General features: G+C 41.7%; 1 protein-coding gene across 2 annotated transcripts in view; it reads left to right on the top strand.

Annotated features, from left to right (window-relative positions):
- The window catches only part of SEC23B (SEC23 homolog B, COPII coat complex component), a 47,353-nt gene that overhangs the window by 20,797 nt on the left and 12,903 nt on the right, over positions 1-13,653 (top strand). For both annotated transcript variants that reach the window (XM_081097218.1, XM_081097219.1), the window contains exons 10-14: positions 1,720-1,843; positions 3,732-3,812; positions 8,265-8,354; positions 9,077-9,183; positions 10,669-10,822. In XM_081097218.1, the coding sequence (XP_080953344.1) occupies positions 1,720-1,843; positions 3,732-3,812; positions 8,265-8,354; positions 9,077-9,183; positions 10,669-10,822 (556 nt within the window). The remainder of the gene's footprint in view (positions 1-1,719; positions 1,844-3,731; positions 3,813-8,264; positions 8,355-9,076; positions 9,184-10,668; positions 10,823-13,653) is intronic.

Raw genomic sequence — 13,653 nt, 5'->3', positions numbered from 1 at the left:
GGCTCCTGTGCTGCTCCACTACCTTAATGTGCTAGCTCTGGTTCAAGATAGTTGCTGGGCTCTAGCCATGTTATAACAGCAGGAAGGAGGAGGGTTGAAGAAGCACATGTCCCTTCCTGAAGGAACATCTCCACCTCCTTAAATCACAAAGGCCACTTCCAATAGGCAAAGCTGAGTCACAGCCAGATGCAAAGCAGTCTGGGAAACAGTCTTTATTCCAGGAAACCACAGATCCCATGATAATGAAGGTGGGGAGGGTGGATATTTGGGGCCAAATAGCAATCACTATCAGTGGAGGAGCTAGACACTGAAATAGCTGGACCAGATTATCTTGTATTCTTCCCTATTCTGAGATTCTGTTTATTTGGGGGAGGAGGAGCTTATATTTATTGGCCTTAAATTTTTTGATTTGTTAATCCTCACCTGAGAATATTTTCCCATTGAATTTTAGAGACAGTGGGAGGAAGGGGGAGAGACACAGAGAGAGAAACATCTATGTGAGACACATCAATTGGTTGCCTCCCACCATTGTGCAATGGGACTGGGGTGCTGGGGATCGAACCTGCAACCAAGTTACGTGCCCTTGACTGGGAAATGAACCCGGGACCCTTTAGTTCAAAGGGCTGACACTCTACCCACTGAGCCAAACTGGCTAGGGCTTGAGATCCTATTTAATGCTGGAGGCATAATCTGCATCAAGCTGTGCTCATCTGCCCAAATAACATGAAATGCTGACTTTTTTTTTTCTAATATGTTTTTATTGATTTTAGAGAGCAAGGGAAGGGAGAGGGAGCGAGGGGAGAGAGAGAGAGAGAGAGAGAGCGAGGAAAACATCATTCTGCTGCCACCTGATCCAGTGCACAACCCTGGCATGTGCCCTGACTGGGAATCAAACCAGTGACCTTTTGGTGCACGTAATAATGCTCATCCAACTGAGCCACACCAGCTAGGGCGAAATACCAAAATTTTGAACAATGTTTTTCTGTAACTTCAAAAAGAGATGAATAGAGATATTTGCAAACTAGAAAACTAAGTCATGTAAAGCCAGGGGTTCACTGTTTTGAGGCATTGAATTAAAGTGAAAAGGATTTCCCACAGGCCTGGGTATTTTTCCATACCAAAGAATTGTGAGAAGAGTTGGGGATGTTTTCTCAGTAGATGACCTATTAAAACCTGCACCCTTGGGTTTATTGATTGGATGTTTGGGTTTTGTTTTTTGTTTTGTTTTGTTTTCACTTTTTATTTTGAAATAATTGTGGGTTCACAAATGGTTAAAAAATAGGACAAAGTAGTTCATCTGTCCACTCCCAGTGGTACCATCTTACATAAATATAGAGTTCAATGTCAGACTAGGAAATTGACATTGACACAATACAGTTAGCTCTATTACAGACCTTGGATTTCACCAGTTTTTGCAAGCGTGTGTGTGTGTGTGTGTGTGTGTGTGTGTAATTCTGAGATTTTGCCATGCCTATAGATTTGTATAACTGCCACAGTGATCGAGACACAGAACTATTCTAAAGTAGTCTTTTCTTTATGTTTTAAAAGTAGTGTCTTTTCTAAATACAAATTGAATTTTCTGTTTCCATTTAAGTTAGCGCTTTTATGAACATGGTTTCTTTTTTCCTTCCTTCCTCTTTAAATTCTTGTTTGTAAGTACTGAGGGAACATCTGAATGGCTTCCAGCCATTCTAAATACTAACTTTTTTTCTTTTCTAGAGGCTACATGGTGATGGGAGATTCTTTCAACACATCTCTCTTCAAGCAGACATTCCAAAGAATTTTTAGTAAAGACTTTAATGGGGATTTCCGAATGGCATTTGGTGCTACTTTAGAAGTAAAGGTACAGTAAACTGTTAAAACTTTAATGGAAGAATAGTGTTCTTACTTATTTAGTAGCCAGACTTGTAGAAACCCCAACCTGTGAGACACAGGTAAATTAAAAGGTTGTCAGCAACGTGTATTCATTCTATTCCTTTGTTTCCTTTTTAAAAAAATGTATCTTTATTGTTGAAAATATTACAGATGTCCCCTTTTTTCCTATCCCTTGGCTTCCTGAGGATGGCCTATAAATTAATGTTCTAAACCAGCCGTGGGCCCGTTTGAAATGAATAAAACTAAAAAAAAAAAAAGACCGTACCCTTTTTTTTTTTTAAAATATATTTTATTGATTTTTTACAGAGAGGAAGGGAGAGAGATAGAGAGTTAGAAACATCGATCAGCTGCCTCCTGCACATCTCCTGCTGGGGATATGCCCACAACCCAGGTACATGCCCTTGACCGGAATCGAACCTGGGACCTTTCAGTCCGCAGGCCGACGCTCTATCCACTGAGCCAAACCAGTTTCAGCAAAGACCGTACCCTTTTATGTAATGATGTTTACTTTGAATTTATATTAGTCTCACAAACACTCCATCCATGCTTTTGTTCAGGCCCTTCGGTCCAGTTTAAGAACCCATTGTGGCCCTCGAGTCAAAAAGTTTGCCCACCCCTGTTCTAAACGGAGTTGTCTGGCTCTCCTGTAGGCTCTGCTCTAGGGCAGTAGGCTTAGAAGGGGTGGGGAGTTGAGCACAGAGGCAGCCACACAGTGTGGAGCATTCTCCCAGCTGTCGGTACGGGTCACTGCATGCACAGAAGCTTGGTTTATGTTCAGTGTCTGCCCGAAGTGAAGCCAGGGTGCTCTAAAATAGTGCAGTGTGTGTTTGGGTTTTGTTTTTCCATTAGGACTGATAGGGTCCTATATATACTTGACTATAAATCATTGCAAAAACATTAAAAGGGGCTGTTAGAACATACGATTGAAATCAGTACTTTGAGAGTTGGAGATGATTGTTAAATCATCTTCGTTAAACTTCAAGCAACTTTCTCAAATGTTTGAAGTTGTTTTTTTTTTAATATGAAGAAGTATGGACTTTGCTAAAGTGGATTTCATTTAAAAAGTCTTAAGTGTGTTTGTTGGTCTTGTCATCATGTTGGAGTTCATGAATTAAGTGTTTTGTTTCTTTCCTTTTTTCCCTTTTTCCCCCCACTGATTTTGAGAGTGTGTTTATTAAAGCTGGGGACAGTGAAATAAGGAAGGGCTAGGGATAGAAGAAGCAACCGTTGGGGCTGCTTTGGCTCTCTAGAAACATTACAGGAAAGAAATGAACCCAGGTGGGGCTGCTTTGGCCCACGGGAAAGTCAGAGAAAAGGGGACAAGTTCAGGGGAGTTAGCCCGGGACGAGTTGCTGCTCCCCATTGCTTCTATGTTTGCAAGTCTCTTGGGGACTCAAAGGGTTTAGGAGATGTACGCCTGAGAGGGAAGAGAGGTGTAAGCGTGCTCCTGAGAGGGAGAGCACCTGAATTAATTATTTTTAAAGCAACGCAAAGCAGTATATGCACAGATTAGAAGTTGTAAATAATTGTGACTATACACATGGAATTAGAAAAGAATGTAGTATTGTTAGTAGAATTGTACAATGTGTACAATGATTTCAGTGTTGAGTAAGCTGAAAATGTTGCATCAACTTTGGAACAAAGATAATACAGTTTCTAAGAGAGGATTTTTACCAGAGTTTTAATTAGATCACAGTGGCCCTGGAAAAGCTTGTAAGAGCATTCGTACCATGATCCATGTGGGATTTCCTCTTGGTGGAATGATAATGCTGCCACGTTTTTCCTCTAGGCTTTAGTGAGAGCAGGGTGGTTCTCAATGATTTCTAACTTTATACTCTTATTTAATTCTATTTTAGACCTCTCGGGAACTGAAGATCGCAGGAGCCATTGGTCCTTGTGTATCTCTGAATGTGAAAGGACCATGTGTGTCAGAAAATGTAAGGAAAACTTTCTCCATTACCCTTACCTCCTGTGCCTGGGGATTAGCCCATAAGAAATGTCGGAGTTTGATGACCTTGCCTTGTGTTACTTGTTTGGATGTGTCTGCTGCTGAGAGAAAGGCTAAAGATGCTCCAACTCTGAGAGGGGTTTTATTTCCACTTGCCTATCTGTCTAAAGCAGTGGTTCTCAACCTTCTGGCCCTTTAAATAGAGTTCCTCATGTTGTGACCCAACCATAAAATTATTTTCGTTGCTACTTCTTAACTGTAATGTTGCTACTGTTATGAATCGTAATGTAAATATCTGATATGCAGGATGGTCTTAGGCGACCCCTGTGAAAGGGTCGTTCAACTGCCAAAGGGGTCGAGACCCACAGGTTGAGAACCGCTGGGTCAGTGTGGAGGCGCCGAGAAGTTAAGTATCTTGCTCAGGGTTAGAGCTGATATGGAAGAGCTAGAGTGTAGGTCCCTCTGACCCACTACCCATGTTTGGGTCACTGGGTCAACGAATCACAAAGCATTATAGTTAGCACAAGGTAAGCGTTCAGCAAAATCCTTCAGTAATAAACCCCTATGCTTGTTGCTCTTAGAGATAATACCTTTGTCTCCCTTCTCACAGAGCATTTTGAGTTGCTTGAGCAGTGGATGACACTTGTATATGCAGGCATTTGTGTTCCTTGAGTAAAAATTTCAAACATGCAGAGAAATGTAAAGAAAAGTATAATGAACTCCTGTATACCCACCATTCAGAATCAGTAATTGTTAACTTTTTAAAAATATATATATTTTTATTGATTTCAGAGAGGAAGGGAAAGGGAGAGATAGAAACATCAATGATGAGAGAGAATCATTATAGTTCCTCTGATAAAAGCAGGGCAAATACTCATGTAAGGAATTTGAAAAAATGTACCTTTGGAGCTCTGCAGGGTTTGTGGCCATGTTGGGCCTTGGAGCGATAGGGAAAGAAAAAAGTTTTCTTAGCTTCATTGTCTGGGGCTCTGCAAATTAAACTGACAAAAGACCTGTTGACAAGTGGAAAACAAACAAGTTTATTAATATGTGTATCACAGTGATGAGTAACTCAAAGGGCTGGTTAGAACTTGGAACTAGTATCATCTTAACAAAAGAACAATAAATTTGTAGAAAAGTGACAAGACAGAGAAAAGGGACTTTGAGCTTTTAGGGTGTCAAATTGTGAAAAGTAGATATATGGGAGGAACTAATGGAAGGTAAGGTTATTTCAGCAAGGTTTGTTCTGTAGATTCCTCTGGGAATAAGACAAGATAAGCATCTAATCTTGTCTTCGGTGATTAAAAATCATTCTGCTGCCTGACTGTGATGTGGCTCAGCGGTTGAGCATCAACCTATGAACCAGGAGGTCACGGTTCAATTCCTGGTTGGGGCACATACCCATCCCCAGTGTGGGGCATACAGGAGGCAGCTGATCAATGATTCTCTCTTATCATTGATGTTTCTATCTCTCTCTCCCTTCCTCTTTGAAATCAATAAATAACATTTTAAAAAAATCTTTCTGCCCTTCCTGGTAGAGAGGGGAAGGCAGAGAGTTTTTCTTGTGTCTGCTCTTTTTCAATTCTTCAGCTCAAAATAATCCTTGTATGAGAGTGGTATATTTTGGGGTGGCATACTCTGAACCCCTTGATTCCTCATTTGAAACTTTCAGAAATTTCATATATTAAAAATTGAGCTGGTAGGTATGGAGCGAAATTCGGGAGAATGGGTTAGCCAGGCAAGAAAGGCATGCAAGCTTCTTTTTCTTCTTTACCATTTTTCCTGGGTGTGGCTCTTTCAGCGATGTTACCTGCTTTTAGAAATGCCATTAAAGGGAAGACTAATATCCACGAATCCGTCCATTTTACATTCTTGCTTCACTGACACTGATGAAACAGAGTTTGTTCTCTCCACTCTCCACCTTAGAGCTGCTATGTAATTTCACTTCAGAATCTTCCCTTTCCCCTCTGACCATTATTTCCCTGAGATTGATGGTTCTGTGGCTAGGTACATAGGCTCCTGACATGGCTTTATATCAAGACCACACTGATATCAGCTCTACTCACCTGATAGTGTGCACTTTCGGTGGATTCAGAGTAACATAGAAGTAACATCATGGAGTGGAGTGCTCCACCCAGGAAAGATGGCCTCTGAGGTGTGGGAGAGGGACTCAGCACAGGAATCCTGGCAGCTGTCCCTTCAGCTCTCTCCTCAGAACCACAAACCCCAGTCTCTCCTCACGTGACTCTAGTCCGCTCTGCCCTCCCTCTGCTGGAGCTCAGAGTCACTTTAGAAACTTCCATTTGAAATGATGGCATGAACGTATACTCAAGATTCTATTGAAATGACAGCAAAGATATAATTAAAGTATCATGCAAATCAGTAGGTTGCAAATTGAGAGAGCATGTTATCGAGCATGTTATTTAAGGATTTTTTAGAAAGTAGAAAGCAGAAGGGTCAATATGGTATCAAAGATGGTGGATTGATCATATGCACAAGCCTTCAAGTCCACCCCAGACCTCTAGAAATAACAGGAAAGAGATGAGAATTTTAATAATGCTGCTGGATCCTAGAAGAACACTGAAAGGGGTATGGGATTGCATGAAGGAGGAAATTACAACCCGAAACACAGGAGTAAGAGGGTACCTGTGTTGGGTGGAAAGGGCTGTGAGGTGCTCCAGGGCTCTCTGGCATCTCACAGACAAAGGTAAGGGCCATGCAGGGAGGGGGTTTGTGTGAGGAGGAGGGGGTATCTGAAACGCTCATGCAGGGCCTCAAAGGTGGCAGTACATTAAAATCCAGTTGAACTGGGGGGACGTCAGCATGGACCTGAGCACCCCATCAATCCAGGACCTCAAGCTTCATATGACATTTCTCTCGTTGACAGCCTTTTAGCTATGTTCTGATCTCCATGAACTCCACCCTCATCTCTGTTGACTAAACATTAGCTCTCCTCAGTTTCCTTTCCTCCTCAGGAAGTTACCTAGAAAGTGGCCTTATCTCTGGGGACTCAAATGTATGCCTTGGGTGCATCAATTCCCATCATCCCTTCCACTTGCTCCTCTGTTTCCAAATCTCATGAATTTGCCCTTGAACCAGCAACTGCAAATACCAGCACCCCAGAGCTTTCTATAATCTGGGCCGGCTGGCTTTTCACAAACTGTCCCAGCTTGCCTCGGAGAAATACTTATTAAAATATTTTTGCAAGGAAAAAGAAAAAAGTGATATCATGACTCTTAATGCATAATCACATTACTTTCTAAACATGGCATTCCTCTTTCCTCTTTTTTTTTCATATTTTTATTGATTTCAGAGAGGGAGGGAGAGGGAAAGGGAGAGAGAAATATCAATGATAAGAGAGAATCATTGATCGGTTGCCTCCTGCATGCCACCTACTGGGGACGAAGCCCACAGCCTGGGCCTGTGACTTTGACCAGAATTGAACACAGGACCCTTTAGTCCGCAGGCCAATGCTCTATCCACTGAACCAAACCAGCTAGGGCCATGGCATTCCTCGTTTTGATGAGGTGTGTGAAAATGTGTAATACTCGCTATCTCTAGAATGATAGCTTGTATGTTTCAGAGTCTAGTTATCTCAATAGGTGATTCTAGGTATCTTTGATACCTACAGCCTTTTCTTCCAGATGGCATGCTTAAAACAGTGATACTGCTCACATTTTAGTGAACCTCATATTTATCACTGGAGTCATTCAACGAGTCAATAAAAAGCAGTCTTCAGCCTGGCTGGTGTGGCTCGGTGGTTGAGCGTGGACCCATGAACCAGGAGGTCATGGTTTGATTCCCAGTCAAGGCACATACATGCCTCGTTTTAGGCTTGATCCTCAGTGAGGAGTGCAGGAGGCAGGTGATCAATGATTCTCATCATTGATGTTTCTCTCTCTCTCTCTCTCTGAAATTAATTTTTTAACAAAGCAGCCTTCATACCACTAAAATCTCAGTTCTTTTACCAAGAATTTATATGTAACTTTTGCACAAAGGAATTAGATTAAAAATGAATATTTAATAGCTAACATTCTGTAACTATTCCTTGTTCTAGTAATGATGAAAGAAGTGCATAAAACTTTCAAGCTAAGAAGATAGTTATTTTTCTTCTATTTTTCCCCAGCCATGGTTTGTTTCTTTCATTTGACTTTAGTGTTAGGTGCCAGAGTGTATGTATATGTGTTTGTACATGTAAATATACAGGTATATTTTGTGATTAATGAAAATTGATCAGAATACCAGTACAAAAAGCTCATAGGACTGTAAATATAAATGTTAAACCATATTATGATTCATAATTGTACTTTTTCAGTTAAATTTTCATTTGGAATGAGATACTCTAAGTGCCCTATCCTTTTCAGTGTCTGTGCTTCTTCATCAGCATTTAACAACAGGAGTAGCTTTTTTGTTTTGTTTTAATTCCTCTTCTCGCCCTTAGGAGCTTGGTGTCGGTGGCACAAGTCAGTGGAAAATCTGTGCCCTGGATGCCACATCTACACTTGGCATTTACTTTGAAGTAGTCAATCAGGTGAGTTGGATTTCTTCATGAATGTTTGTGTCTCGTTGTTGTGTTTTCTGATTTATTACAGGACTGGTGGCCTCTGGTTTCTTTCTGCACAGAGTGACGCTGCCCGTCTGGCAGGGCCTCTTTAATTCCCTCCAGGGTTTGTTCAGAGTTAGGCAGCAGATTGTTTTCCTCACTTTATTGTTGAACTGATAAGGTCTTAGAAGAGTAATGGCTTTTATCAGCCATTGTTATATTGGTGATTTTTTCTTTAATTCTTTTTATTAGTGAATTTTTGGGTGTGTTCTTTCCCCAATGTTTTATTTTTTAAAAGTTAAAACGTAAAAATTAAAAGAATTGTACAGCAAATATACATATACCCACAACTTAGATCCCATAATTTACATTTACTGTATTTGCTTTGTCACATATTTACCTATTCATCAATCCACCTTATTTTTTATTCATTTCTAAGCAAATTGAGCCATCAATGTGTTTCATCCCCAAACATTTCAGTATGCATAACATTAACTTGATGTCAGTATTTATTTGAATTTGGTTCTTTTTTTATTGAGGTAAAAATTATAAAGAATGAAATGTACAAATCATAAGTATACCATTCAAAATTCAAGAACCTCACCGTCACCACCATGTCAGTCATTTCAGGAAGAGCCCAATGGGCTCTGACTGTTGCATTTGAGTCATGTCTATTACAGTAACGCAGTGTATGGCCTCTCACCCTGCAGCACAACGCCCCGATCCCCCAAGGAGGCCGAGGTGCCATCCAGTTTGTCACGCAGTATCAACACTCCAGCACCCAGAGACGCATCCGTGTGACTACCATTGCCCGAAAGTGAGCAGACCCAGTTTCCTTTCTATTGAGCTACTGACCAATGTTTTGCCCTATGAAAGATAATTTGTCAATTAGATGAGCATCGCCCCGTGCACCAAAAGGTCACCAGTCGATGTTACTCTCTGTCTCCATCCCCTGCCCCCCCTAGAATTAATTTAAGAAAGGACACGGACCGTCCTTTAAAAAATAATGTATCAAGGACTTCTTTGTCAATCGCATGATAAGGTGCTAACTCATTCATTTTAATGGCTGTTACATGGTTTGGATGGGATGTACCACTCCTTTACTAAAGGCCATTTCAGGTTTTACCTTCCTTCCAGCAGTGCTGCCTTCATAGTTCTAGGTCTTTGTGTACATGAGTATTTCTTTCCAGTCATTTCATAGAAGTGGAATTTTGTATACTGCAAAACTACTTAAGTTAATTTGTGTTTTCCTTAGTAGTATAAGGAGAATACCCTGGCTTCTTATTAATAACTAGAGACCCAGTGCCCAAAATTCATGCACTCGGACAGTGGAGAGGGGAGCTCCCGCAGCCCAGCCTGTGCCCTCTCACAGTCCAGGAGCCCTTGGGGGATATCTGACTGATAGCTCCTCACAGAGAGTGGGCCTCAGCCAGCATTCGGGCATCCTTAGCACTGCCACAGAGGTGGGAGAGGCTCCTACCACTGCCACTGCACTCACCAGCCATGAGCCAGGCTTCTGGCTGAGCGGCGCTCCCCCTGTGGGAGCACACTGACCATCAGGGGGCAGCTTCTGCGTTGAGCATCTGCCCCCTGGTGGTCAGTGTGCGTCATAGCGACTGGTCGTTCCACCGTTCAGTCAATTTGCATATTAGCCTTTTATTATATAGGATGGTATTACTAATCTTTAACATGCAAATATAGAGCAATATGTCACTTTCATATGTATTATTTCATTTATCAATGGGTTGATCACTTTCCCTGCTTATTGAACAGATGTATTTCTTCTGTGATAGCCTTTGCCCATTTTATAAAACCTGTATTTTTCCTTGTTTATTGATTTGCAGGGACTCTTTGTATATTTTATTTGTTGCTTATACCTGTTCCTGGTCTATCTTTTGTCTTTTAGCTTTGTTCATATTGTCTTTATTCGTATGGAAAACTTGTATATGTGCTCATTCTCTTTACCATGATGCCAGGGAAGACATTTTGTGAATTTGTAAAGACTTAGATTTTTGTAAGACTGAATTAGAGGAAGGAACACTGGTATCTTTTGGGTATCTATTTTCATGATGTCTTGTAGAATATTGGGAAGTTCTCTATAATTTTCTTTTGTACTATGGCCTTCAGAAATCACATGAGGGTAAAAGAAAATGAGTGTAAAACTGCTGTGATTCTTTACGGACAGTGCAGTTTGAATTTGTGTTGTTTTAGATGAAGGAACAGGACTTAGGTTTCTTTATCTTAGTGAGCTGGCTTTCTGATCTCCTCAGTAATAAGCATGTATTAACTCTGGGATTGTCAGTTGGGCAGATGCACAGAGTCAGTTCAAACACATCGAAGCAGCATTTGACCAGGAGGCTGCAGCGGTCTTGATGGCCCGGCTGGGAGTCTTCCGAGCGGAGTCAGAGGAGGGGCCTGATATACTCCGGTGGCTGGACCGACAACTCATTCGACTGGTAAGTTGGGAACTCTGGCACTAGGTTCCATCTTGGTCTGTCTCTACTTTTTTGTTTATTTTTTTCCCCTTCTCTCTTTTTTTGTTTTTTGTTCATCCTCACCAGAGGATATTTTTTCCACCGATTTTAAGAAAGAATGGAAGGGAGGTGGGAAGGTTAGAGAGAGAAAGGGGGAGGAACATTGATGTGAAAGAGACACATTGATTGGTTGCTTCCCGCACACACCCTGACCAGAGCTGGGGATCGAACCCTCAACCCTCCAGTCCATGGGCTGACGCTCTAGCTGCTGAGCCACACCAGTCAGGGCTCTGCTCTACTTTTAGCAAACAAGGTCAACCAGAATTTATCAGTTGTTTACCTGGTAAATACCAAACACTGAACATCCTGAGAGTGATAAGTATTAAATAGGCATTTTTCCTCAAGGGCTTACATTACAGTTGGGAAGAAACAACACACACAGGACATTTAGAGAATGATGCAAATCTGTGTATTTGAGAGTTGATTTAGATGAGTCACTGTGAATGCTGTGTTCTGTATTTTCGATCCAGATCTTGGAGATTTTTTTTTTTAAATAGGGGTCCATGGCCCAGTGAGTGTAGGGAGATGTCTAATGTGTCATTCTGGATCTAATCAGAAGAGTAAAACCACATAGTAATCCCAACAGGGAAAGGTTTATATCAAGAATTACTATCTTGGAACTGGAATAATGAAATAATGAGGGCTGTGTAGTAAGATGTGAAGAGAATGCAAAATAATATAGGAATAGCAGGTAAAAGGCACAGCCACTGCTTCAAGGCTGAGGTAGAACACCCAAGGAAGAGCCCCCCCCTACAATATCCTCCCTCTCCCCCCCAAGGCTTGTCTAGACCTAGGTGGGAGGGCATGGCCATGGTTCACTGGGTCTTAGGCAGAGAAGTGCCATGGTGTTGTGCCTAGAAATTCACCCTCTTGAACTAGATGAAAACCCACACTGGAGGCTGAGGAAAAGCTGTGGGGTAGCTGCTGGCTGCCATGTGCTCCAGGAGCCGGGCCTGGGGAAGCCATAATGCTGCTGCTGGGTTGAACACGCGGGAACCCAGAAGCAAACCCTTGCCTCCAGCACCCTCTCTGACAAAGCTCAGCACTGTGCCAGCTCGCAGAGGAAATGTTTTTAAAGGACCCAGGCAGAAAGGGTGAGTTTGTAGCCACGAGGCAATAAATCAGTAACTGTCTTGCCTCATACTTTTACTGTCTTGGGAATTCACGGTGGGTATTTATGATCAGAGGCACTGAAAGCCCAGTAAAGAAACATATTTAACTTTGTTTAGCTCCTTGCTTGCCCTTGCTGTTTCGCAGAACCATTTTTTCCCTCCAAGGAGTATCAACATTTCAAACACAATTTGAAACTTGAGCAAGTGGTTGGCTTTATGTGGAAAGTGAGCCGTGAATCAAGTCTTTTAATAATGAGTGGGATAGTAGGAGAGAACAAGGCAAGGCAAGGCTTGCCAAGTGGAGGGCCCAAGCCTGTGGGAGATGGCTGTGCATTCAGCTTATGCTGGGGACATTGGCTAGAAGGCTGTCACAGAGGCCAGATCGTGCAGTGGGGAGAGAGGCAGTGAAAGTGCAGCTTAATTATGTCTTCATTTTAAAGTTGTCATTGCCTTAACGTTAGAGAGAAAGGGAACTTAGGTGTGGTTCCCAAGCAGGGGTGTGACAGCAGCATGATTCTTGTATTTACATTTACCAATGCCATACGAGGTAAATTTGGAAAGAGAAAAGACTGCACTATTCAGGAGACTGATGAAGGGGTTTGCAGGCTCAAGGGAGGCAAGACCAGGGTGGCAGCAGTACAATCAAAGTGGAAGAAGGTTTGGAATCAGAATGAATTCTAAAGAAAGAATTGATAAAACTTGGTGAAACTATATGCGAAATTAAAAAACAGAAAAATCAGCATTGACTCAAGTTGTAAGAGTGGGTAACTGCAAGAATGAAGGTGAGGTAGAAAAATAGAAAAGGAGAGCAGCATTAGAGTGGAGGAAGGTGAATCTTTTTTTAGTGTAAGAGCTTAACTTATTTTTAATAGGCTCAATGAGAAATTGCGAAGTGTGTCCACGGAGAGCGAGCCTGTAGTCAGGTGGAGGCCAGCACTGACCGTGGAGAAGGAATTTGGATGATATTGGTCTGGCTCTAGTGTTCATTTGTAGCTGAAGCAGTGAGGATGGGAGCAGGGGGCCAAGAACTAACTTCTTTTTTTTTTTTTTTCACTGTTCGGTCGATTTTTATTATAGGATATGAAATGAAATGAGAGCCATATATATATAGCAAGAGTTCGCACAAGAACTAACTTCTAAGGAGCCCACAGTTGGAGTAGGAAGATTGGGGGCTGTTGAAGAAGGCAGAGGATTGGTTGGAGGGTTGAAGGAAAATAGTAAAGTGCTATTTCAACTGCTGAAGGAGAAAGTTGCCAGGAGTGTGGGGAGTCACTTGGCTTGAGTGTTAGGGGTTCAGGAAGAGGAGAACTGCAAAGACATCAGATTTGGTGGGAAGAAGGTGAATGTCAGAGATGGGCTTTCTTTAAATGGGGGGCAGCCTGATTCTCTAATGGCCAGAGGAAATGTGTGAAATTAAAAGGAAATAAAGGCAGAAAGAGAAAACATTGTTCATAAATTTGCCTTTGAAAGGAAGAAAATTGAGTTACAGAGTGGTGGAACATCAAAGCTGATATATAATTGGCAATATTTCATGGTCTTGGAGGGTTTTTTGTTTCTTTGTATTTTTTAAAAAATATATTTCATTGATTTTTTATAGAGAAGAAGGGAAAGGGAGAGGGATAGAGTGTTTGAAACATCGAT

The sequence above is a fragment of the Myotis nattereri genome (assembly GCF_964212035.1).
Source record: "Myotis nattereri genome assembly, chromosome: 8".
NCBI classification, from domain to species: Eukaryota; Metazoa; Chordata; class Mammalia; order Chiroptera; family Vespertilionidae; genus Myotis; species Myotis nattereri.
This window is presented reverse-complemented; position numbering and strand designations above follow the sequence as displayed.